A 26662-nucleotide genomic window follows, 5' to 3' on the forward strand; every position below is an offset into this window, starting at 1 on the left:
AATCGTCCCACATGGCGTCACCCCACAAGTGGTCATCCCACAAGGGGTCATCCCACAAGGGGTCACCCCCACAAGGGGTCATCCCACAAGGGGTCACTCCACAAGGGGTCATCCCACAAGGGGTCACCCCACAAGGGGCCACCCCACAAGGGGTCATCCCACAAGTGGTCATCCCACAAGGGGTCTCCCCCATAAGGGGTCATCCCACAAGTCGTCATCCCACAAGGGGTCACTCCACAAGGGGTCATCCCACAAGGGGTTACCCCACAAGGGGCCACCCCACAAGGGGTTACCCCACAAGGGGCCACCCCACAAGGGGTCATCCCACAAGTGGTCATCCCACAAGGAGTCACTCCACAAGGGGTCACCCCCACAAGGCGTCATCCCACAAGGGGTCACCCCACAAGGGGCCACCCCACAAGGGGCCACCCCACAAGGGATCATCCCACAAGGGGTCATCCCACAAGGGTCACCTGAGCGAACAAGCTCCTTCGTGGTCCCTCATGAAATGGCGATAATAACACACAGGCCTGGATTGTAATAACCCAGCCCGTGACACGGATTCACAACACTTCACTTACCGAGTCTCATGGTTTAGTTAATCATCCTAATCGTTGATTTACTAGTAAACCTAACGTGGTTTGCTTCATTGTTCATGACCAGCCAAGGCAAGTGGAACTCACCGGTGTGGAGCGGAGGGATGTGGAAGCGAGGGGTTGGAGGGGAGGGGTGTGGAAACGAGGAGTTGGTGGGGAGGGGTGTGGAAACGAGGGGTTGGAGGGGAGGGGTGTGGAAACGAGGAGTTGGAGGGGAGGGGTGTGGAAATGAGGAGTTGGAGGGGAGGGTGTGGAAACGAGGAGTTGGAGGGGAGGGGTGTGGAAACGAGGAGTTGGAGGGGAGGGGTGTGGAAACGAGGAGTTGGAGGGGAGGGGTGTGGAAATGAGGAGTTGGAGGAGGGGTTTGGAAACGAGGAGTTGGAGGGGAGGGGTGTGGAAACGAAGGGTTGGAGGGGAGGGGTGTGGAAACGAGGAGTTGGAGGGGAGGGGTGTGGAAACGAGGAGTTGGAGGGGAGGGGTGTGGAAACGAGGAGTTGGAGGGGAGGAGTGTGGAAACGAGGGGTTGGAGGAGAGAGGTGTGGAAATGAGGGCTTGGAGGGGATGGGTGTGGAAACGAGGGGTTGGAGGGGAGGGGTGTGAAAACAAGAGGGTGGAGGGGAGGGGTGTGAAAACAAGAGGGTGGAGGGGAGGGGTGTGAAAACAAGAGGGTGGAGGGGAGGGGTATGAAAACAAGAGGTTGGAGGGGAGGGGTATGAAAACAAGAGGGTGGAGAGGAGGGGTGTGTCTGGGAGAGAGGGTTGTGGAGACGACGAAGTTGAGGGGAGGGATGTGCATGGGAGAGAGGTGTGTGGAGACGACGAGGTGGAAGTGAGGGATGTGCATGGGAGAGAGGGATGTGCATGGGAGAGAGGGGTGTGGAAACGACGAGGTTGAGGGGAGGGATGTGCATGGGACTGGTCTGCTTGTGCTACAGCGGCCTGTTCCGGCCTTGCCATGCCTTGTCTGCCTGCCTCTGCCTTAACCCCATGCCTGCTTGCCCTTGTGTCTTGCATATGCCCCTGTGTTCCACCCATTACCATGTCCGCCAGGATCATCCGTCTTGCAAAGACTGCCCTGCAGGCAGCTACACCACGGGGACTGCATTGATGAAGCCCGTGCACCGTTCGCGTGTTTTGCATCCATCCATCCAGTTCACTTCAGGGAGGAGCCTGGGACTGCATTGGGCAGCCGGCTACCTCCCTGAACTTGTGTTTCTGCATCCATCCATCCAGTTCAATTCAAAGGGGGAGCCTGGGACTGCATTGGGCAGCCGGCTTCCTTCTTGTCCCTGCATAGGGAGCCAGAGACTGCATTTGGGCAGCCTGGCTACCTTCATCAAATGGCCTGTGGGATGGCATATGGCATGCCGGGTTGGGGTGAGTTGCCTCCAGCAGCTGTAGACATGAAGAAGGTTCTGTGACAGACAACGGGGCCTTTTGAACAGGCCCCGAAGACATCCGACCTTCAGGTGCGGGGGCGCTCACCCTCACAAACTGTGAATAACATGTGCCATGCCCTTTCTCCCACAGTCTGTCAGTCCTGGGCCATGGTTAGTGTAAAATTTATAAGGTGAAGGATAAGTAAAATTGTACATGAGTTTTGCTCCCCCTGTACACAAGGTGGAAGGCGCGTCGTCGGCTAGGCCAGGCCGCAGTGAAGGCCGGACGATCAAGGAGAATCGTACAAGCTGCTCATCAAGCCGCCTAAGCGACTAGCGCGTTCGCGACGCACCGGGCCGAACGGAGACACCAGGGGTCGCCGATAAAAAGGACCCATCGAGTCACCACAAGGGTGGCCAGGTAGCCGGTCCAGTCTCTCAGGGCCTGCTCCGGTCATCCCGGCCCTGAGTACATTAAAGGCTCACGAGCCCGATTCTTTCTTTCTTTGGTTTTGCATGAAAGTCTGTGGCGTCTTGTCCTTAAGTGGAATTGTAAGTGGTAAGTAAGTTGAAGTTGCTAATTAACCCTACCCCACGTGATCTCCCCATTGGCGTATTTTGGTCCTAAAACTACCAGGACCCGGGCTTACCCGGGCCGGCGATCTGTAAATTCCATGCGATCGAGCCGAGACCGCGGCCCCTCTGCTTCATCGAGGGTCGTGCTCGTGGCGACGAGCCGGCGGGAAACCACAACAATATATTCCCCATCACGAGATCATAAATATGAAGTTTCACATTTACAGATTGAGCGGTTCCAGAGAAAACATTATTTAATATTTTACTTCAATCCAGTATGGGTGCCAAACCTGTGACCTATCAATTATTCCTGAACAAACTTGTACACCCATCTCTTCGGGAACATTTTTGTGAAGTTTCTCCTTGATCTGTTCAGCCTTTCTGGAGAAGATTTTTCGAGGTTTTAGGGTGGATCCAATATGGCTGCCAAACCATGTGACCTATGACATTTGCATGAACCTTTTATACCTAATGGATAGGCGGTCACACGTGTAAAGTTGCGCCTCGATCTATTCAGCCACTTCAGAGAAGATTTTTGTAGGTTTAAAAAAACAATATGGCTGCCAAATCACGTGACTGATTACGTCATCAATATTTTTTTGTCCTGTGGACCATTCTATCCCTCTGAGATTCAAAAATTTTCATACTGATCAGATGTGGCGTTCAAAATATGCAGTTATGACGTCATAAAGGCACCTATGCCTTAAAAAACAATCACACTTCCCCATTTGGAGTATTTTTTATGTGCCAAGTTTCATTTTTTTCTTTGCTGTGGTTTCAGAGAAACAGAGGTCCAAAGTTTTTCTGTTTTACCAACATCGCTGCTACACCACGTGACCTATGTCAAAATTATTTAAACGTTCTAACTGAGTCGTCGCACCAATGGTGAAAATTTCGTCTCAATCTGACAAGCGGTTGCTGAGAAAAACACAAGTTCTGGGCGGACAAACAAACAAAAAAAACAAGAAGACGTAGTGCGGACGGAGCACGACACTTGCAAAATTCATAAAATAAATTTGACCTCAAAAATAATTGGTGGTTGAATTCAATGACCAAATATGCAACAACTCTTCAAATTTCAAGTCAATCAGATGAAAATTAAGGACTTTAGAAATCTCACTAAAGTTGTTGACATTTGTCCGATTTTGACCTTTTGACCTCAAAAAACAAGAGGCTTCTTCCTTATGACAAACTCTACCATGTGGTGGAGTTTCGTGAAGATCGGTTTAAAATTGTGACCTGTCGGCAACAAACAAACAGACAGACAAACAAAATCGACTAACCAATATACAGTACTTGAAAAATCTTCGATTTTACAAGTAACAAACAAACGGACCCAACTGCAATACCCTCTCCTTTGGTGAGGGTAATAATTACAGGTCTTTTGGGGGGTCTTAAAGGGTCGAAGGTGTCTCAGCAGTCAAGAGAGTCAAAAGGTACATTCCGATAGTGCATGATATTAATAACTATACGTACGTAATTAATAGACACAAAAAGCATGCCTCACACACAAACACACACCTCATCCATTTACAGTAGATGGTGTGGTCGTCACGCAGAGGGGTTGCTGAGATGCAGGCTGTAGGTGTGGCTGTAGCTGTAGCTGTGGCTGTAGCTGTGGATGTTTGTTCAGGCCCTGCTGTCACCTCCATCTGCCTTTGTGACTGTGGTTATGGCAGAGTGTATGGTGTGACCGGATAAAGCTCCAGCTGATTGTATCGAGCGCCTGGCCCTGGTTTCCCACACTTGGAGCCTGCACTCTGTGATTCATGGCCAAATGTCCAAGGGAGCAATTGTGTTCCCTTGACTTTGTTCACGTCCTGTTTTCTCATGTTGAGGGCGGCATCTGGGGTACATCGGGTTGAATAATTAGGTGTTGTTTTGTGCTGAGTTTTAATTCATTTCTCTAATTATTTTCTCCGCTGACATTGTGGAAATAAATTGGTTAACACACACAAAATAATTTGACATCAAGATGTCATGTTGTGGTTGAATGGACGGGTTTAATACTTGATGGGTACTTGTGAGCTCTGCGATGGCCCATGAACCCCATTACCCATGGGTTTATGACCCATTAAAGTACCATTAATGTTTCTAGTTTACAGTTTCATTGAATTATCTTGAGATTGAAGCCAGTCTCTCGATTCTAGTTCAAACCATGAAAATCAACAGGACATTCGTGCGATCCATGACGGGAGTGATGAGTGGCGGTTAAGTAAATAGTTGAGAAAAACCTCGAAGACGTCTTTAACTTCTGCATTATTTCTCAGCTCGTGATGAGACGGTTCGATTTGGAGGCAAACATTATTTCCCCTTTCTGTGAAATATATCCAGGAGGCTGATTATTCCACTCGCACGCACTGCCCGCGGCCAAGATTTTTGAAAGACTGGAAACGCAAGTCGATATTAATAATCTTGTGACAAAATGTGCACTGCACTGTTTTGTGGAGGTGGCTTTCTTTCCCAATTCGATTTAGTCTTTAACATCCAGTGTAAGATTCCAAAATCGGAAAACTTTTTTTTTTTTACAAAATGCCAAAAAATGAACCCTTTCGGACGATAAGAGATTTGCGTTTATTTCTAGTGGGAGTCGTTGAGTCCATCGATGGAAGCATCATGTACGGTGTAATGTTATCGGTCGTTTGATAGGTTGTGGTTCTTTGATGCCCTGAGTGTGTTTCAGGACTATGAACAAACGTACAGGTGAGCTCCCAATCAAATGGATCTTTGTCAGTTGGGGTCTGTGACTTCTGAGTGAAGTTACAGTTACCGCTTCAACAACGTAACGTTTTTGAAACTTGTATTTCAAATAAACAGATACAAAGAAGTCAAATGAGGAAGTTCACCATCACATGCAATGTCCAACTCAGATTCCTGTGTGAAGTTGTTTCCGCCAAGTGTCCCTGTCCTGCAGGCTCAACTCGCGCATGCTCACCTCGTCCTCCGGGGTTGTTGAACGATCGACTCACGTCACGTTCTCGTCTATTCTGGAACCTTCGTCCCAGAACGTTCTGGCATGTTCACGAATCTCAGCAGGCAGTTTACAATACAATACTCTTCCATCCGCAGTCAAAATTCGCTCATTACATGAAGCAGTTTATAATTCAAATCACCGACGCGTGCGTGGCTCCAACAACTTATAACATGTAACAGTCAATTTTAATTGTTCATTCATCGGCATTTACTAATGCTTATCCACAAATAGCACAACTAACACTTACTGGCTAAAACATCGAGCTTTTAACTGACAAGGTGATTGGCAGGTGACCAGCATTAAATGTTTCTGCAGGATCCAGATAATACGGTACTTTCGAAATGACGTATGAATGCCGGAGGAGGCGTTTTGCACGTGCGCTGCGTGTGTTTACACGCTTTCGGCTCTTCTGGCCGGGCACTTTCAACCTGCTGTTGCTGGCGTGAAACTGGTCCATGGGAAAAAAATTGAAACTTGGCACAAGGCAAGTACTCCCCCATGGGAAATAGGTGTGATTTACTTTTGTTACGGTATCATAGTTGGTGGCTTCGTTATGATGTCATTATTGCATACTCGAACGCTTTATCCGATCAGTATGAAAATTGTACGTGAGAAACAATTTGACGTAATCGGTCACATGGTTCGGCAGCCATATTTATTTTTTTTAACATGACAACCTTCAAAAGTCTTCTTCGAAATGGCTGAACAGATTGAGGCAAAACTTTACAACTATTATCTGGATCCCGAAACTTGTCGATACATGATGAATAAAAAGTTCTCCATCTATGATGTCATAGGTCACATGGTTTGGCAGCTATGATTTTTTTTTTTAAAAAAGAATGAACCTTCAAAAAATCTTCTTCTCCAGAACGGCTTCACAGATAGAGGGGAAACTTCACCCACATGTTCCGCAAGCCTCGGGGGATACCAGTGTGTTCACGAGTAATTAATAATGTGATGTCGTAGTTATGGGGGGAATATATGTTTTAAATTTCAATCTGATCAGACAGACACATGGTCTGGCAGCCAGAATTATTTAATCTTTTGAATCTGGGTTCAGGGATTTAAATCAAACTTGGTACAAGTCTGTATAATGATGTAATAATGTGGGTGGAGGCATATCTGGTGACGTCGAAGAGTGCCCTTCTCACTTTAATATGCACCGCAACATGTTATCTCTCTGGATGACTTGATCGGGAAGTTCTCCAACAGTTTCGTTGTGCAGGTATGTTTGCAAGTACTTCCTGCTTCCTTTAAAAACAAAATTTTTTAAGCCGTATCATTTAATTACTTAAAAGTAGGCGGTGGGTTGGAATTGCAAAGTGCAAATTGCGGAGACAATCGTGATGACCGGGCAAGTCTTGCCCCTGCAAATTGTTCATTATTATAGACACTCTTTTGATGTGGTACATTCTGAGCATCTAATCCGACCACCTTTGCCACGTTTCTTTGAAATCGTTAAACTAATACAAAAAAAAGGGGACACTTTTAATTTTGAGCTTTTTCTTGGTGCCAAAGTTTATTATTTCGCTCAAAAACGACATGTAAATGTTCATTTCATACTCTTATTGTGGCTTATACTTTTCATCCGAAGTCTTCAAGATCTACAAACATGCCAACCACCACCTTCCCCAAAGTGCACAGTGTTTGGGTCCAGAGATAATGTTGGCACAGGGGCCTCCTCGTCCTTACTCCCCATTTATTAGTACCCCGCCAGTTTCACCGGAGGGGACTATCGGTTTGCTCTCCGTTTGTCCGTATTTTTATTTTTTTTATGTTTTTTTTTTCCCCCCATACCCTTTAACACATTCAACTGATACTTGGCACATGGCTTTATGATGATAAGTTTCAGAACAAGTTTGAGTTTCAGGGCGTTTTGTCAAATTTTCAGTGGTGCCCTTTTTGGACTTCGATAGGGGACACGTGTATTGCAAAGCGATTCTTGCTCTTGTTTATCTTTCTTTCCCTGTTCCTCGTACTCTGCAGCTGCTGCTAACACAATAAATGTGTTTGGGGAAGTTGTGGTCTCAAGAGGCTCGAGTAAAATTGAAAACGATGACCCAGAGAGCATTTGCTCGAGTACTACGATAAGCATTGCATGATGGAATTACGGTAAAAGTTTGCTGTTATCAGCCCAGGTCACATCGTTCCATAACAAGACAATTTATCAACATTTAGGGTAAAGACTCTTGGCCAAAGGGAATGAACACTGACAGCCAATTTGACTTATAGCATACATGAATATAATTATTTTCTTCCACATTATTATTATTATTATTATGATTATTATTTTCGACTTATAGCATACATTAATATAATTACTCCTTGAAGGTTGCCATTTCTGTGATGCTGTTTGCCCTCCTGTTAGTTTGTCCAAATTGTGTCAACCTCGGGGAATGGCGTGCTGACACAGCGGTATCCCGAAGACCATCACGGCAGACTTGATAAAAGGATAATGATGTGCCCTGGTATTGTTTTATGGGTGAAACCAACAAACGACAGGAGACAAAAGGATAAAGTCATCAAAGAATAACTAACGAGAGTTATAATTAATTGCTTTCTGATACACGTATCCCACGATTAATATGATATTTCCTTCATTCCAAAAAAGGTAAAACTCTGAAAAAATTGACGAAAAGCCCTGAAACTCGAACTTTTTCTGTAACTTCACAATAAAGCCATGTACCAAGTTTCAGTTGAATATAATGTTGAAGGGTCTGGGGAAAAAAAGAAGTCTGAAAACCCACAGGTGGGAAGGATGAACAGATGGAGAGCAAACCTTTAAACCCTTCCGGTGAAACCGGTCGGGGACTAATAATTGATCTCTCACGTGTACCACAAATACAGGATGTACTACAAAATGAGCTACAAGAATAACTAACTTTCCCAAGTGTCCCAAATGAGATAATTAAGAATGTAGATTACAGCTTTTAACCCAGCAGACCAAATGGCTGAAATGCCAGGCAATCTATCGATCATACTCAAAAATAATATTGTTTTGTCCGCAGCCTGATGGAGTACTGCTCTCCTCTGTGGGCTGGTGCTCCCGTCTCTCACCTTTCCCGGCTTCACGCTGTGGAAACCAAAGATTTTAGGATGATTGGGATCTCCCACGATGAGGCTGAGCCTTTGGGTCTCTCACTCTCTCACCGCAGGCAGGTCGGTGGTCTTTCTGTCTTCGACCATCTCCTCTCTGGCCTGCCCCCCCCGAATCTGTCTGCGATATGTGTCGCCCCCCCCCCCCATATCTCTGCAGGGCACTCAAGGTCTGCTGGCAAACCCTTTCAGGTAAAACCACCAAAATCACTGCTTTCCTTCCTGCTTTCATTCCTCTTTTTTCCTGCCTTTTGTACTCACACACTCTCTTCAATCCTACTCTTCCCTCCAGGTCTTCAAAACATCTGTTCATCACCACCTTTTATCTTCCCCTATCAAAAACCACGATCTTTTCTTCCCCCGTTAATCCAGCCCAAGCCCACCTCTTTCAAATTCCCTGCCTTCCTTCCTGAAAGTTCCCTGTCGCGTGAGGACCTGAAAGTCCCTGTGATGTCCATCTTGTCAACCCCGTGTCCCCCCCCCACTGTTTTGTCCTTCCCTCTCTTGCCCCTCTTGTCTCCTGCTCTCCTTGTTGTACTTTCTGTGTGTTCGCTCTCATCCGAGCTTTGACGGTACACCAAAAAAAAAAAAAAGTGCAAAGTACAACCCAATTTAGCGGCTACAGCCAGAAGCCAACCCACAAATAATGAAGATGGGAACTCCAAATTCAAAGGAAGATTTGATTGAAAGACAGAAGATGTTCCACCACAATCATCTCTGAGAGCTGGTGCTGGCCGGAGCGCCATTCGCCGTCTCGTAATGGCGCATGAATTGAAGAACATGACACCGAGAAGGGCAACAACGATGTCGCTGGCAAGACAACATGAGAAGTGCAACTTCCACCAGGCAGGCGCAACAAGCGGCCAACAAAGTTCAGCAGTGAAGAATCCCTCCGAGGTTGATGATTACATGAAGACGAGTTGCTCTCCTCCAAGGACCTGCACGCAGCACATTCGAGTTGAGCCATCATGGCAAAGGGCTCAGCAGGTCGATGAACCATCACAGATTCGCACAAAGAAAACTCGCCAACCTCCTCTTCGCTGATAATGTCGAAACCAAGCGGAATGCACTCGATGGAAATGAAGCGTAACAGCCAAAGGTACGCCCTAGAGCAGGGGTCCCCAATGTGCGGCCCCTTAGACGGTTTCATGCAGCCCGCAGGCCACATGTGGCCCCTTAGAGGGATTGATGCGGCCCGCGGTGCCATATTAAGTTTACATCACAATGCGGGCCACATACGGCCCCTTATACGGATTGATGCGGCCCCTTATACGGATTGATGCGGCCCGCGGTGCCATATTAAGTTTACATCACAATGCGGCCCGCGATACTGCCAATTTGTCAGGGTCAATGATCAAAGCATTCTGTAATTTTTATGATGATTTTGATTCATATTAGAGACGTGTGTTTTTAACACGATTATTCATTTATCATATTCGTTGGCAAGAAAAATATATTCAGCACTAATTTTTGTTTAAATTTCCACATATTAATTATATATATATTTTTTTCGGAATTTGGTGTCCTTTTTTTGGGTGCGGCCCTCCGCCCCTCACCACTTTGGTTTTGTGGCCCTCCGCCCAAAAAGGTTGGAGACCCCTGCCCCAGAGGATCCCGGCCTCTCTCCTCTATCGTCTCCCTTCGTCCCTTTCTCCCTTCTCCTCCCGTTCCAAGTTGTTCTTCACCGTTGTTGTTGTGGTCGTTGCCTTTTTGGTGGCATCTTGCGTAGCGAACGCTGCTCATAGAGAGCTTGGCGTTGTTGTTCTTCTTCTTCTTGTTCTTCTTTTTGTGAAGACAAAACCTTAACCTCTCGGACTTGTCTCTTTTATATACAAGATCCAGATCTCCTTCAATACTAAACACCTGTACACATCCTCACATCGACGGTGCCTTTTGAGAGCGTCTATCATGAACTGTTAAATATATTTGGACATTTGCTTTAAAGTTTCGAAAAGTTCATGTTACTATTTAAAGATTATTCCATTTATCGTATTGTAATTTGGTAAATACATTATTTATTTCGTAAATACACTATATATCGTAAATACGTGAAGACATTATGACGGGTCTCGCGATTGGCTTAATCAAGGCACGTGACGAAATATCGGAAGTTGTTGGGTTTTTTTTGTTTGTTGTATTTTTTTAGCCGACAAAACCTTCAGGACGCTGCTGCTCTGGACACATTTGTCCTTGTTAACATTTGAACTTTTGTCATGAAATTTTCAACAAACCTTTATTATGAGAATATGGAGAAAATAATTAAAAATTGGACCAAAATGTGAAATGGCAAAGTCATAGTGACTATAAGAATACCCCTTATTTGCTCGATCTCAGCACGTCAAGCGCAAGATGGCCTGCTTTTTTTATCGCTTCCTGAGTTATTTATTTATTTATTTACCATTGAGCTTCAGTGTGTCTGTCCAGGCCATAACATTTTTTTTTTACCAATTGAGGTTTTGTCATAAAATCTTCTAGAATGTTTTGATATGAGATTATGGAGAACACAAATTGGTTTAAAAATATTGTACATTTTATTGTCATTTGCGTCACGTTTAGTTTGAGCACAAAGCGGACGCGGACGCAGACGCCGATGCGAACGGGTTTTGCATTTTGAGATTCTTTTCTAGTTAACCTCCGCCATCGAAGATCGGAGGTTACTGTTTTCACCCCTTTCTGTTTGTTTGTTTGTTTGTGTGTGAACAGTATTACGGAAAAACTCCTTGACGGATTTCGACGAAACTTGGTGGGGGCGTTAGGTATGGTCCAAGGATCATGCCATTAGATTTTAGACTTGGTCCCCGCCCCCCCAAAAAAATTGTTAGAGAAAAATTTTTTTTTTTGCATTTCTACATGAAATGTAGAAGGTCCCAGAACACTGTCTTGAGGAACTCCAGCCTGGACAGGAAGGGGGGATGCGAAACAGACAGGGACATTAAAAGCCATCCATCGACTGTGACCCGGGAGGAATTCTGCGAGCCATGAGTGGAGATTGCTTTGGATACCATAGGGAGAGAGTTTGAGCAGGGCAGGATGCCAGACCGTGTCAAAAGCTCGTGATATGTCGACGGAGATGGCTCTGATCTCATGTCTGGCATTGAGGACCTCCATCCATTGTTGGGAGAGCAGAAGCAGCACATCCAGGGTGAAGTGACCTGGTCTGAAACCAAATTGATGATCGGAAATCAAGCCATTGGAGAAGAGGAAGGATTTAATGTCTGAAGCGATGATGGATTCCATAACCTTGCTGATGATCGGGAGAAGGCTGATTGGTCTGGAGTTGCAGGGATCTGTTTTTGCAACTTTTTTATGCAGAGCGGTAATGTTTGCTGATTTCCAAGCAGATGGCAGATGACCTTGAGCAAATGAGAGGGTGAACAGAACAGAGAGAGGGTGAACAAGAGCAGAGGAGCAGGTTTTTAGGACACGTGGGCTGATGCCGTCTGGACGGGTTGCAGACTCTGAGTCGAGGTTTGACAGCGAACTGTCCCCTTTGTCAGGAAAACAAAAGTCAGAGTCCATGAACAGCTGGGTGCGACTGGGTAAGGTGTGTACAGAGAGGATGGGTTTGGGACACATGATTTCTAAGCAAGCACAGAGTTTAGGCATTCAGCCTTTTCCCACGCGGTGTCGTTTGTGCAGCCATTTGAGGTAAGGTAAGGGAAGTTTTTACAATTGTTGTTTCACAAAAAAGTTTTGCTTGAAAAGGATCATAGAATTGGAGGAGATACATTTTTTTAATTATAAAAGTGTTTTATGAGATTAATAATAACTTCCATGCTTATGAGAGATTTAAACACGAGGTTATGATGAACCTTTGTATTGCTCTGACGTTTCAGGCATCAGCCCTTCATTAGAGTCAGGGAGGGTCACTTGCTCGGGCTCGCTCCTGAAATGTCAGCTTTACATTGACTTATTAAATTGTTGTAAAATTTATTTTGAACATTATAAACATCATGCTGATCCCAGTGTACTGTGTATTTGATTATTTTGTTTCAGCCATCAGGATAACCTCCAAAAGGGGGTTTTTACCCTTGACAAAGGTTTTGTCTTTTCACAGATAATTTTTAGGAAACATATAAAAGTTGAAATTCTTCAAAATTGAATCTTTGGTGTTCTTTTAAGCATTGTTAAATAATCCTTTGTTCTTTGTACGCAGCCCAGACATGCGGTGAAACTTTTGTCCTTCCTCAACCATGAACCTGTGTACCATGGTCCTGACACCTTCCTCTCATCACTGCTTGGGGTACATCACTGCTTCATCATCAGTCATGGTTTTTTCTGCTGATTTGGATGAAGTGACTAGCCCTGGGAAGGTCTGTAGAAGTTACTAGTTGATGTTTTTTTTTACTGAATCATTGTGTGCAGCAAGGATTGCATGCTCACACATACAGCCACTCTGTGTTTGTTGTGTTGCAGTGAGTTTGGATACACGCTCAACTGGATTTACTTTGGCTGAAAATACAATGGTACCCAAATTATGTGGTATACTGATGAAATATCCATCATGAATGTTTTGCACTTGGCCATCTCCAATCTTCAAGAGCAGCTGTGCAAATTGACCTGCATCGTGTTCACCATCAAGGAATGACCGCGTGTTTGTTGTGTCAGACGAAGAGTTGTTGCATGCTTCCAAACATGTGAAGATTTGAGGCAAGCATCAATCGCATTGGCTTTTGTGTCACCATGCACATGAGGAAGAGTTTGGCAGAAATTTCCTGACAACAACAATAAAATCCATCTCGTGAAGCTTGTGCTCATGAGGATGTCCTTCAGTATTTGGTCTCGAGCTTCCACTGCCAGTTTGGTGTGGCATTGTAGCTTCAACCCAGAAGATGACTTGACACTCATCTGGAGACAGGAGTGTCAAACAATGTCAAAATTGGACAAAATTGTCGATTTATTTATTTATTTATTTATTTTTTATTATTATTATTATTATTATTATTATTATTTAGCAGTTGGAACTGTTGCAAAGGTGAATTCCGCGGGTTAAAATTTTGAAGTTTGGCTCGGGTTAAGAGATTTTGGAGCTTATCGCATGTGCAGAAATGAAACGAAGCCGTGAATACCGGCGTCTCCAGGCGTTTATATGCATCGTAAGGTAATCAGCGATTTGTCGGTAAGATGATCAGGCACTCGATGACGTGAGTGAAGAAAGCGAAAAAAATTTCATGAGCACTTTATTGTTAAGAAACCGTCGTGGCCTGTTCCAAGTCAAGGCATTGTTAAGTAGGCCGAACAAAATGGCGAATTAAGACCCGCTGGGAGCAGACACAGGGCTGTGACTCAGGGGCTGACCAAGGATGACTCCTTGATAAAGGATAATTAAACAAGGCTGTTAATTATCTTTAATAGGGGGTGTTTAATTTTACCCAAACACCCAATTTTCATTCATGCACAACCTTGGAGTTCCATTGGTATGCATACAAAGTTTGAGGCTGCTAGGTTTCATGGGTTTTGGAGTTATGAAGGACACACACTGAAGGACTTATGGACGGACTGATTGACTGACACACACTGACAATATTAATATATATATATATATATACATATATATTTATATTGCAAAGGTGGGGGGGTGGGCATAAAGCAACCATGTAGGCTCTCATGGTTGCTTTATGCAGCTTTCTTCAGCCAGAAGAGCATCAGAGGAGTGTGTGTGTGTATATATATATATATATATATATATATATATATAACTGATGAAAGGATAATTATTAGTAAAGCATTATTTGTGTTGTGTTCCTCATGCAGGCAATCCCCTTGCCTCCCATTGCACGCTGGCCATACCAAACAGGTTTCACCTTCCCACACGTGCTTTCACATCGACTCACTGAACAACATAAATGCAGAGAAAGAGAAACCTTACCTTTACTGGTGAGCAAAGCATGCATGACCCATCACAAAAAATATCAACCTGGAAATCAGCTTCTTTTGTTGATTTGACTTTTTAAAAATTGAGTGTTTGAGTTTGAGCACTTGCTATGATTTCATCGTACGTACTTGTATACTTATTTCAAAAGCAGTGACACAAAACAACCTCATAACGAAGATACTGTTTCTGATTAAAATGTGTCGCAGATGATAAATACTGCAAAAAATAATGCTGAGAAGGTATTTCGATGAAATCACTGCAGTTGTTGATAAAGTTGCAGCCAAAATCTCGAACCCGATTCATGCAAATTATGACAATCAAAGCACAAAACATGGAAGAACTGAAGTGGCGGGTTTTGAATAAAGCTCCAAAAACATCCCACATGTCTGTCTGTCTTTTTTAAAATGTTGGCCATGCTACAGACGATTAGAGAATGTGTTGTGTTGTAACTGAAACCCTCAAAAAAAAATTATCTTTCTTGTTTCCTCCGTCATCGAAGGTGGACGGAGGTTATGTTTTCACCCCTGTCTGTCTGTCTGTCTGTCTGATTATGAGCAGGATATCTCAAAAAGTTGGAGATGGATTTGGAAAAAAAAATTTAGTGGAGCACGTTGGGTGTGTGACAAGAACTGATGGATTAGATTTTGGTGAGGATCCGGACCCGGATGTGAGAATCTTTTTCGTGATTCTTCGCCATTGAGAGATGGGGCAAAATCGATAAATGTTTCAAAAAGTTGTGAACCAGTTATGACAAAACTTGATGGATGAATTTGGTGGGGGGTAACAAGAACAAGCCGATTCGATTTTAGTTCAGTTCCATATCCAGATGTGGCAAACAGTGGGATACAAAACAAACTGTTCAGCCTGGCGGAGGGAGGTATGCGCTCGACTGAGTGCCGTTCTAATTTTTCTCTGAGATTGAAGCTTATAGAAGAGCAAAGTGGTGGAGGTTATGAACTGACAGTTCCTCCCTCTCTCTCTGAACTCTCTCGCCCCCACTCTCACCCCCCCTCTCCCGTCCCCTCTCTCGCCCCCTCCTCTCTCCCCCTCTCTTGAATTGTGACGCCCTCTCTCTCCCTCCCCTCTCTTGCCCCTCTCTCTGTAAATGTATTCACAAATGTCTTCCAAGCACAACAATTAATTCAAACCTTGCCAAAAAACAGCTTTCAAACCCTTGGGAAAATTCAAACCTTGGGATTAATTAATAATTTGAACAATTAATTCAAACCTTGGGAAAAAAAACAGCTTTCGAACCTTGGGAAACACTTGGGAAACAGCTGAAACGGATTAAGAACGATATCAAACCTTGAAAAGGCACATACTCAGGTCCCCAGCGTCGATTGTGACGTCATACCAAATGAAGAAGAAGAAGAATTGTGACGTCAATCGTGCAAAAAAAAGAAATAAATATTAATTGTGACGTCATTCGTGATGTCATAGCACCGTGTCTTGTCATTGGTTGACAGATAAATGGCCGTAACTTGGGAACCGCTCGTCAGATTAATATCAAACCTTGAAAAGGCACATCCGCAGCTCCCAAGCAATATTCCTGGCAAGTTTCAATTAGATCGGACCAGTGGTTGTCGAGAAACGGCGGTCGCAGACACACACACACACACACACACACACACACACACACACACACACACACACACACACACACACACACACACACTAAAGTGTAAACATGAACTGCAATTATATTTTGTTTCTCAAACTTTGGGATATGTTTAATCCCATAACTGTGTTTGTTGTTCCTCTTGTCGGAAGTTCTTCACATCACCTGTCAGGGTTTATTCTTTGTTCATCCTTATGATCAGGTGCACAGGTGTGAACCATGGAATTATTTGTTTTTCCCAATCGTTTCAACCTGAATCTGTTTACTTTCCGAGTTCAATGTAAATTATTTATGGACAAATATATATTATTAATTATATCTAAAGTCCAACTCCCGTTTTCCGTTTGTAAGATGAGAATTCAGTTTCTTACCTTCACTTAAACAGGTGTAAAAAAAAAAAACATTTAAATGATGAAAATGTACAATTTCACAAAATTCGGCCTATGTATCTTTTGTCCAATGTTGACCTCAAAAAAACGTACGGGCACGTACTGATATTTCAAATCCAGACATATTAACACTCTTTCCCGGCACCAAAAACCTACAGAATGCCAGAATGACATCAAATGTCAATTCTTATGGACATTTTAGATAAATTTATATTGTATGTTGGTTAAAAGTCAGTCTGTCTCTCCCAGACTGGGAGGATGTATTATCTTGAAGCGACTGGAGTTTAGTGAATACATCTGGACACCTTCTTAAATTCACATTCCAACTTGTTGGTGTCTTTAACAAAAAAAAATTCCTTTGGATAGCTTTAAAATGATAGGCAATTCTTCTTACTGAATTCAACTTACCGGCAAAGGTGAACCTGTTGACAAATTTTAATAGTCAGGTGATCTTTACATACAAAGGAAAAATGATGATGATGTTAATTCCAAATGGATACATGTTTAAACACAAAGAATCATATTATCATATTTGAGTACATTTTCTATTTCAGATTTAATACATTTATTTTAATATCAAACTTCAACATTTTTATTGTTTTATTACTCTCAAATACATTATAGAGAAAATGCATCCGCAGCAGGTGAATCACTTCATTCAGAATTATATTTTGTACTTATATTAATAAAATCACCAAATTAGTTGTCATGGTTATTACACAGAGTGTGCGCAATCAATACGACAAGTGGTATTTGTTTTATTTTTATAGATTTTAGTTTTTAGTTTTATAGATTCTCAACTTTTAGTTGAGATAATCTTCATTGTATTTTCAGAAATGTTTAAAAAAAAAACACCAACCGCACAACAATCCAACAACGATTGGTGTGTGCTTGATGTTTTTTTCTCATTTTTTTTCATGAAAATCCAAATTAAGATTACCATGTCCTCAGATACCTATTCCTCTTCACCACGTGATTCCATTACTGACATTATAATGGTATTGTTCAGGAAGTGAGCAAAACTGTACAGCCAAACGACTTCTATTTTTTAATTTTAAATCAATCTATCAACACAATTTTAACAATAACTGTCTTGCCCACATCCGCTTCACACGGCCAACTAACGATACCCCTACTATCCCTGTGGACCATCGCATGTATGTGTGTGTACATTTCAAAAGTTTTTTTTAGTTTGCTGGTGCCAATGGTGCTGGCAGTCCATTGGGATTGACTGGTTTCCCAAATCAATGGGGACCAGTGGGAGCAATTTGCAACCACAATATAATTTGAAGAGGGATATAATGGGTCAATGGAAGAAAAAGTTTCGATTAAAAGAGAAGTTAACGTAGATAGGTTATTGCATTGATAACGGGACTGCTGTGCCTTGTTTGCTTGTTGGTCTTTTAGCTCCTTGTTATACTGTAGTAAGCGTTGTAATTTGAGATTTTCAAAGTTTAAAACCTGCATGCTGTAACCATAGATTGATATCAATTGAAAGAAACAAAATTATTCTGTTGTCGTCTTAACGAGAAGAAGAAAAATCCCATTAACACCCCTTAACGAGTGACGCGAGACCGCCGGAGATGAACTCCCAGGATGCTGAGTGGAGGCATCCTGCGCACGCGCGGCGACTCCGCAGTGCGGTGTGGTTTTTATTTAATTTCATTTAATTTTAAGTGATATTTAATTTTAATAATAATTAAAATTATTTAAATATTTTTTTAATTTAATTTAATTTAATTTAACATGCGGTTTAACGGAGAGATTTGTCATGTCGGGAAACGAGTCGGGGGCACCTCAAATACACATCAAATGCTTTCAAAATCAACAACAGGTTTAATGCACCAGTTCGACCGGTTCCTTCTGGGAATTCAGCGTGGATTCAAAATTTGATGGAGATTGGCCCTGCCATGTTTTTTTTTTTCTGTACCCCTTCAAACTCAACCCATAAACCTCCACCAACCCGAGCTCTACCTCTGCCAACCCGAACTGAGTTTACCTTCACCAACCGTAGATCCTCGCCGCCATGACTTGTGGTGCACGGCTAGCTTGTGGTGGAGTTGCATGGAAAGTCGCAAGAACTGGTAGAACAGGAGAAGTACAATTCGAGAGGCAGGAGCACCAGGGATCGTAGGAAAGTATGGACTCGGCATCCAAAATGAGCTCGGGGACCCAAATGCTGGAGTTCTTTGTGGACAATGATCGCGTAATTGCAAACACGTCGCTCAAACAACCCGGGTGGAGACTGTACACGTGGACTTCACCTGTCGGGCAATACGGTAATCATAAATTTCCACATTCTCATCAACAGAAGATGGATGCAGTCTGCCAATACTCTGCCAGGTGCAGACTGTCATGGCAACAGAATTCAGCCAATCACAGCCGTCATCTAATCAGGTTGAGATAATGTCACGAGGAATTGATATCTGCAAAGTGAAAGCCGAATGCTCAACGGGTTTTTGAAATATCGCATCGCGTACGCAAAAGTACGTGGACAGATGATCGCTCGGCCAGTCGAAGATCATTTTAATGTCCCCCGTCTCCGACCTTGTCGAAGGGCAGGGGACAAAAAAAAAGGTAAAAAAAAAAAAACTTCGGACCTGCATGGAATTACAGACGTATTCGCTTGACTTGAGTTGTGGGAAAAGTGTTGGAGACGATGTTGAAAAATTTAAATAAATACAAACGAATTAAAGGCAGACAGCATGGATTCACCAAAGGGAGTTCACATTCAACAATTTGTAGTTTGATGAAGTAGTTTCTGATTTGATGGATGAGGGAAAGGCAGTGGATGTAGTTTGTCTGGACTATAAGGTGTAGACGGAGGCCCCCTGGAGTACCGGTGGAAAGTGGACGCAGCGACGCGCTGCTCTGGCGCATGCTCCCACACCTGACCTCACCTGACAACCACCAAGTTTTGTTATAACCCGTCCACCACTTTTTGAAATATCCTGCTCACAGACAAACTGACAGGGGTGAGAACACAACCTCTGTCCATCCACCTTCGGTGGCGGAGGTCAGACAAGGTCATCTGGACATGAAACCAGTCATTTGAAAATGATCTTCTGTTTTTTCAGGAAAAGCAAACAACAGGTTCCTGGACAAATGTTTCTCGACCCAAAGTCAGAAATGAAGCCAAAATCACCAAATCTATAAAACGTTCGGTTCACTGCCGTCGATAAAAACAAGCCGATGACATTTTCCAACATGTTAAAGGGTTAATATTTCCCTCAACAGTTTAAAGTTTTCCGAGGGCCAACAATCAGAACTTTCATCTCATTTTCATCATCTGGAGACATGCGTCCATCCAACACGACGTCCTTTGGCCTTTGAGACAAGTAAGCGTCAAGTTGCTTGTCGAGTTGCTCGTTTCTTGGCCACTTGCCTGTGCCACAAAAAGTGCCACCAGATGCCACCTCGGCCTGCATCCCACAAGGAAGGAGCAGAGGATGCAAGACAAAAAAAAGAGGAAGCAGAAGACAGAGACCACCGACCTGTATGCGATGGCGAAGTGACAGCCCCACAGACTCGGCTTCATCGCAGGAGACTACGATGACATTGAAAGCCTTGGTTTCCACGGCGTCAGGCTATGAGCAAGATATGAGGTGGAGGAGCCGGCCCAGAAGGGAGAGCAGTCCTCCATGAAGCTGCGGATGAAGGCCTTGCAGGTGGATAGGAGTTCAGGTGTGCCAAGGAAGGACTTTGTACGATGGAAGATTCTCAGGGCAGGCTTTGGTAGGCCAACTCTGAAATGTGGTTTGCCCAAAAAATAATCATGGCTGATGGTGAGACCCAGGAATTTGAATGAATGAACTTTCTCAAGTGGATTGTTGAGATAGTACTTGATAGTTCGGTTTGCCAGACGGTCCTTTAGGAGAGAGAAAGTGAGAATGTGAGATTTATCAGGATTGAAAGATATATTCCAAGTGTTCCAGAGAGCCAGAGAGAGAGAGAGGAGATCATTGATGAAGATCAGGACTAGGAAGATCAGTTTGCAATCCATGTGTGGAGTTGGCCTTGGATGTCATAGGCAGACAGTTTGGAGAGCAAGGCAGGATCACAGACTGTATCAAAAGCACGAGATATGTCGAGAGAGAGACGGCCATGATATAAAAAAGCAGTGGGTCTATGATGGTTGCGTGTTCAGTTAATAATGGTATTTTTGTTTTCAATGAGCACGGGAAGCAAGACTATGTATGCGCTCTACGAGTGACGTTCTTGTTGCGAGATAGCTACCCACTACCCACCCCTCCCCCCCAATCTCTCCCCATTCCCCACCCTCCCATAATGTAAGCATGCGTTCAAGGTATGGATACAGTCATACAGACCTCTGGTTGCGATCCTGCCTTTGCCTGCTGATTGCGTAGCCAACTGGGACCTTCCTCGCGGCGGTCCTCTTGGAAGCACTTTTGGCGTTCTGGAGTCCCAGCCTTGTTCAGCCACACAAGACAAAGAATCATGGCATGTTCTTCAACGGTAAGAGTGCTGGGTTGCTGTCAATTGTTCAGAAACAACAGTGTTCAATAACAAAGGCAACAACTCAAATCAAAAAAAAAATAGTGGGTGAAACAGGTTGACGAATACAATCCACTGTGCGAGTAAAACTCGAAATTAACTCGAGTGGTCTCACGTGACGCATTCATTCTGAGCAAAAAAATACCGTCGTTAACTGAACACCTGACTGTTATGGCTGTGGATGCATTTTTATCACAATGGGGTTGGGGGGGGTGACAAAATAAATAAATTGATGATGATGATTAAAACTTGATATTAAAATAAAATATAGTAATCCTGAAATAAAAATGTCCCCCTAATATTATATGATTCTTTTTTCAGTTGTATGTATGTGACGTCACAATTAATGGGGGTTTTTTTTGCATGATTGACGTCACAATTCTTCTTCTTCGTTTGGTATGACGTCACAATCGACGCTGGGGACCTGAGTATGTGCCTTTTCAAGGTTTGATATCGTTCTTCATCCGTTTCAGCTGTTTCCCAAGGTTTAAATTAATTGTTCAAATTATTAATTGATCCCAAGGTTTGAATTTTCCCAAGGGAAAGAGCTGTTTCCCAAGGGTTTGAAAGCTGTTTTTTCCCCAAGGTTTGAATTTATTGCTGTGCTTGGTAGACATTTGTGAATACATTTACAGAGAGAGGGGCGAGAGAGGAGGGGGAAAAGAGGGGGGGAGAGAGTGGGCTGAGAGAGGGGAGGGAGAGAGGGGGGTGAGAGAGAGGGGCGTCACAATTCAAGAGAGGGGGAGAGAGGAGGGGGTGAGAGAAGGAGGGTGAGAGTGGGGGCGAGAGAGAGGGGGAGAGAGGAGGGGCGAGAATAAGGGGGAGGGAGGAGGGCGAGAGAGAGGGGCGAGAGAGAGGCGAAGGGAGAGAGGAGGGGCGAGACTGGGGGGGAGAGAGAGGGGGTGAGAGAGAGGACGAGAGAGAGGGGCGAGGGAGGAGAAGGTTGAGAGGAAGGGCGAGACTAGGGGGGAGAGAGGGGGTGAGAGAGAGGGGGGCGTCACAATTCTTCTTCTTCTTCGTTTGCTATGACGTCACACTTGACGCTGGGGACCTGAGTATGTTTCCCAGGTGTTTCCCAAGTTATGGCCATTTATGAGACGGTTGGTCCGATCTAATTGAAAAAATGCCCCAATCCAGTCGTCGTTTACGAGAGCGAAGGAACGAAGCTGCACCTACGGGCCCGCACTAGTTCATTAAACACCTTGAAGGTGACAAATTTTATTAATCTGGAAACTGTGAGTTATGCACGTCGATATGTTGGAGAAACATATTTTCGTTTTAGCGGATCTCGATTATAATTCATCGGTTTCTGTGAAAAAAAAAAATCTTTATTTATTTTTCACCGTATAAAATGGGGAGCTGCGAAGCGACTTTTACTTCAGGCGGTGTATGAGCACGGTTCAATGGTTGCTCTTATTCGTATCTTGTTTGCGAAGCCTACCCCGGGTAATATTAGGTCCTGCCATAAATGTAAAACGAAGTTACATTCCGAACATAATATGAGATTGAACTTTAAAGTATAAACAGCAGAATTTTTTTTTTTTTAATCGTATTGTTTCACTTCCGGGTTCAGAAATTACGATTCAAGGCAAAAGGTGGAAGTGGATGCTTTGAGAAACTGATGTTGAAAGCTGTGGCGTTTCCTTTGCCTGAGATTATTTACAAGGTTCGTATTTAGTGTGAAAGCGCTTTCAACATAATAAATACGCCATTTTAGATGAACTTGCTCCACAGCATGCGAACGTACCGAAGCCGGGCGCGTCTCACGAAGCTGAGCTCATGATAAACGGCTCATTGAAGCTGCACGATGTCTGTGGTGTAACCGTTAATTGGACGGACGGGTAACCGCCTTCCCACGTCGCGATAACCACGACCGCGGCCCCGCACGTCGCCAAGAGCGAGTCTCCAACGAGACATCAGATCGGATGAAAAATAAACTCACGTGACGTCACTTGTGACGTCACAAAGGGAAACCGGACGCGTCATGGTTACTGCATGCAGAGGAAGAGTTTTCTAAAACCACGTCATGGAGGTTCCGATCAGGTGTGAGAACCACCTGAGCCAGGTATTCTGACTGAAACATCACCTTGCAGGTTGTTGTCACTCGACCGACCATTTTCCTTTCGACAAACTTGCCCCCACTCTTGTGTGTAACCTGTGAAGGAGGGTAGGCGGTCGGAGAAAAGGTGTGTTTGAGTTTTCATCACAATTTGCTCTTTAAGATGTTTTAGTCTTGTATAAGTAGAGGGAATCGGGAAGTACGCGGTCCATGTTGTGTCCAAATCGATGAGCATTGTCCTCATGTCCGCCGTCCCAACGTCCTGGCCACTATGTTCATTGTTGTGGGCCATGATTGTGTTTGCTCCCTCACCCTGGGAGAATGTGGCGATGGATCGGTGTGTGAACGGGCCATGGCAGCAGGTAACTGGGGTCGAGAGGATGTCCTAATTCTACAGTATTTGCATTCGTAATAAATAAATTAGCCCTTGTATTTTCCTCCTTCACCAGATGTATATATTTTTTTTTGTAGCAAACGATGACCATATCATCATCGTCTTAGAAAGGAAACATTGGCAATCATTATTTCTTGCGCATGTTTCCTTAATTTAATGAATGGCCACTTGTGATATCAGTTTGGAACTTGTTAATCAGCACACGTGAAGCGAAAAGCGGAGTTCAACGATTCAACCTTCTGCAAACGTCGGTTTATGATCGAGGAACAACTGATTTCAATGGAATGTCATATTTTGAACATGAAGACGAAGACAAGTTTGCTGTTTCACTGTACTCTGGCTCTGATTTCGTCCCGACCGCACAGGCGTAGAGAGGGAGGGGTGAGATCATATTTTTTTACTCTGTCTTCCTGTCTGTGGCCATCAAAGAAAATGTTAAATAATTCCAAACAGCAAACATACTCTTTTTAAGGACGTTATAAAGGACACAAACAACAGGTACAAAAAAACAAATGTAACTTGTTCGATAGGGTGGTGTAAAAGACACTGAATTACCGGCGGTAAATTCCAGAATTAATTTATTTATCCGACTTTAACTCTCTTTATTTTATTTAAAATTAATTATATCCACTTGAACCATGTCGAACACAAATCGCCGCCTTCGCACTTTTGAAAACCTTCTATTGAGCAGTTCTTTGACATTTTAAATGAGGTGGTGTATTGGGGTGGTTGGTGTATACTGTAAGACAGCTTCAGTAGTGCTCAACTTCGGGAATATTTTTAAAATGATCTTTAAAATTGTTATTTCATTTAAATTGAACTAGTACGTGCCCGTAAAAAAATAATAATAAATAAATAAATATATAAATATTAAAACCGCGAGCAACAAACAACAACCACACAGGCCGTTTTTTCGCTCTCGCGTGCCCATACGTGCGTGGCCCAGAAGTTCGCATATTATTCGCAATTTAGTTTTAACGCCCAAATATTCAATTAGCGCCAACGTATTTTACCTTTTCGCAATGACGTGGCAAGGAAAAAGAGAAGAGAAGAGAGAAAAGAAAAATTTACTTTCTAGTTTGGAGCATACCAGCACTCTGATGTTACGGAAATTTATACACCGTCTAATATGAAAACGATCATGACTTGGGGCATTGTGTTTATCTATAAATGCGCATAAGAAATCGAGAAATTATTAGAATACACGAAGTCATTACTATCCGGAAGTCCATACGTTGTAACCCGTAATGGCGAACGCGGCTGAGCTTCCCTTCCCCATTGGCCACGCCCACGCAACAACGTGTCTTGTCATTGGTTTGGTAAATAAATGGCCATAACTTGGGAAGCACTTGTTCGATTAATATCAAACCTTGAAAAGGCACATCCTCAGGTCCCCAGCAATTTTTCTGGCAAGTTTCAATGAGATCAGACCAGTGGTTGTCGAGAAACAGCGGTCACAGACACACACACAGAGATTGCTGGAATTATAGATAGATTATATACTTGAACACTGCGTGGGGGTAATGTGTGATATGAACTCTCCAGATTTTTAGCAGCGAAAAGTTCACGTTACGATTTAAAGATTATTCCATTTATCGTATTGTCATTTCATAAATACACTATTTATTTCGTAAATACACTATATATCGTAAATACATTATGACGGGTCTCGCTGTTGGCTTAATCAAGGCACGTGACGAAATATCGGAATTTGTTGTTTTTTTGTTTTGTTTTTTTAGCCGACAAATCCTTTAGGACGCTGCTCTTGGACACATTTGTCCTTGTTGTTTTAATCGTTATGGACTGTTTTTAACTGTTGTAAATATCAAATAAGGGAAGCTTTATTCTTCTTCTAATATAGAAGGATCTTTAATTCTAACCACTGATTCACTCATGTACTCACTCACCCACTCACTCACTGATATCAGTGTTTAGTACCTTCTCGGTGGGCTGGAAAGCTGAAAATTCACTTACTGATGCAACTCAAAGCCAATATCCCAGGAAAAAAATCACAAAACAGTCAAAAAATTTCCATAAACGAAAATATCTGCAAATAAAAGTCGACCGGTGCAGACTCGATCTGCTCACTGTGGGTCAAGTGACCCAAGAAAATTGACAAAGAAATAGAATGTTTCCAAGAATATTGCCATGGCAACAATTGACGTATTCAGCTGTGCGTGCATACTTTTCATTTCGCTTTCAGCAGCAACCGTAGAAGGTTGTGCGGGGAAGTGCGCGACCTTTTCTTTACCCAAGACAATTTTGCTCACACTCAAACTGGTTGCTCGGCAATGCTAATGTGCACCTTTTCCGCCTCTTATTTTAATAACTCTTGCCGTATTTACATTAATATTTACAGTTGCTGTAAACTTTTAAATGATGAGCTCATTCTAATCACTATTTTTTTGTATGCATAGTCGAGGCTCGTGGAAGAGCCAGTATTAGTGCACTGCACGTATCAGGGCACAACAGGACAAAAGGTAAAGTTGAGAGGGGGAAACACCAATGGCAGAGTTGACAGGCCAAGATAGAGGAAGACTTGCACAAACAATAGGGGTGTAAAGGAATGGGGGGCAGGAGAGGATGCATGGGGTGGACATGATGGATACAGAAGGAAACTCTCAGGAGGGCAAACTGGAAATTTGGAAGGAGGGAGGGTGGGTTAGCAGGGGTAGAAAAGATCATGGTTTTGGATTGGGGATGATCTGATATGGTGAGGAACAGCTGTCTTGAAGATCTGGAGGCAAGAGATTGATGAGAATGTGGAAGTTTGTTCCACAGGTGGGGAAAAAAGACTGACGAATGAGTGGAGGTGAGAAGGTATCCTGGATTTTGGTCGTTTCACCAGAAGCCATAAGGGGGGTTTATGGTGGACCATGTGAGCCCTGCAGACATCTCGGGGGGGGGAGGGGGGAGCAAAGCACAGAATGAACAGAGGGTGGGTACAGACCTGAAAGGAGGTGGTAGAAGACAGAGAGACCACAGACCAGTCTGCGATGGTAAAGTGATAGGCCCATAGACTCAGCTTCATTGCGGGAGATTCCAATGACATTGAAAGTCTTGGTGTAAATGGAGTCAAGTTGAGCAAGATGTGAGGCAGAGCAGCCAGTCCAGAGGGGAGAGCAGTATACTCCATAAACCTGTGGATGAACGCCTTGAGGTGGATAGGAGCTCAGGTGTGCCAAGGAAGGA

The 26662-nt window shown here is 43.6% G+C and overlaps 1 protein-coding gene across 12 annotated transcripts in view; it reads left to right on the forward strand.

Moving 5' to 3' along the window:
* Window positions 1-26662, forward strand: part of LOC147008424 (uncharacterized) — a 33251-nt gene that overhangs the window by 2402 nt on the left and 4187 nt on the right. For 6 of the 12 annotated variants that reach the window (XM_085864947.1, XM_085864939.1, XM_085864940.1 and 3 more), the window contains 2 exons: window positions 12777-12933; window positions 14375-14497. In XM_085864947.1, the coding sequence (XP_085721073.1) occupies window positions 12814-12933; window positions 14375-14497 (243 nt within the window). In that variant the 5' untranslated portion in view covers window positions 12777-12813. The other 6 variants (XR_015053413.1, XM_085864948.1, XM_085864938.1 and 3 more) reach the window with 6 other exon arrangements.

This window comes from Eptatretus burgeri, chromosome 19 (assembly GCF_056783735.1).
Source record: "Eptatretus burgeri isolate ZD-2024b chromosome 19, Ebu_testis_v1, whole genome shotgun sequence".
In the NCBI taxonomy this organism is placed as follows: Eukaryota; Metazoa; Chordata; class Myxini; order Myxiniformes; family Myxinidae; genus Eptatretus; species Eptatretus burgeri.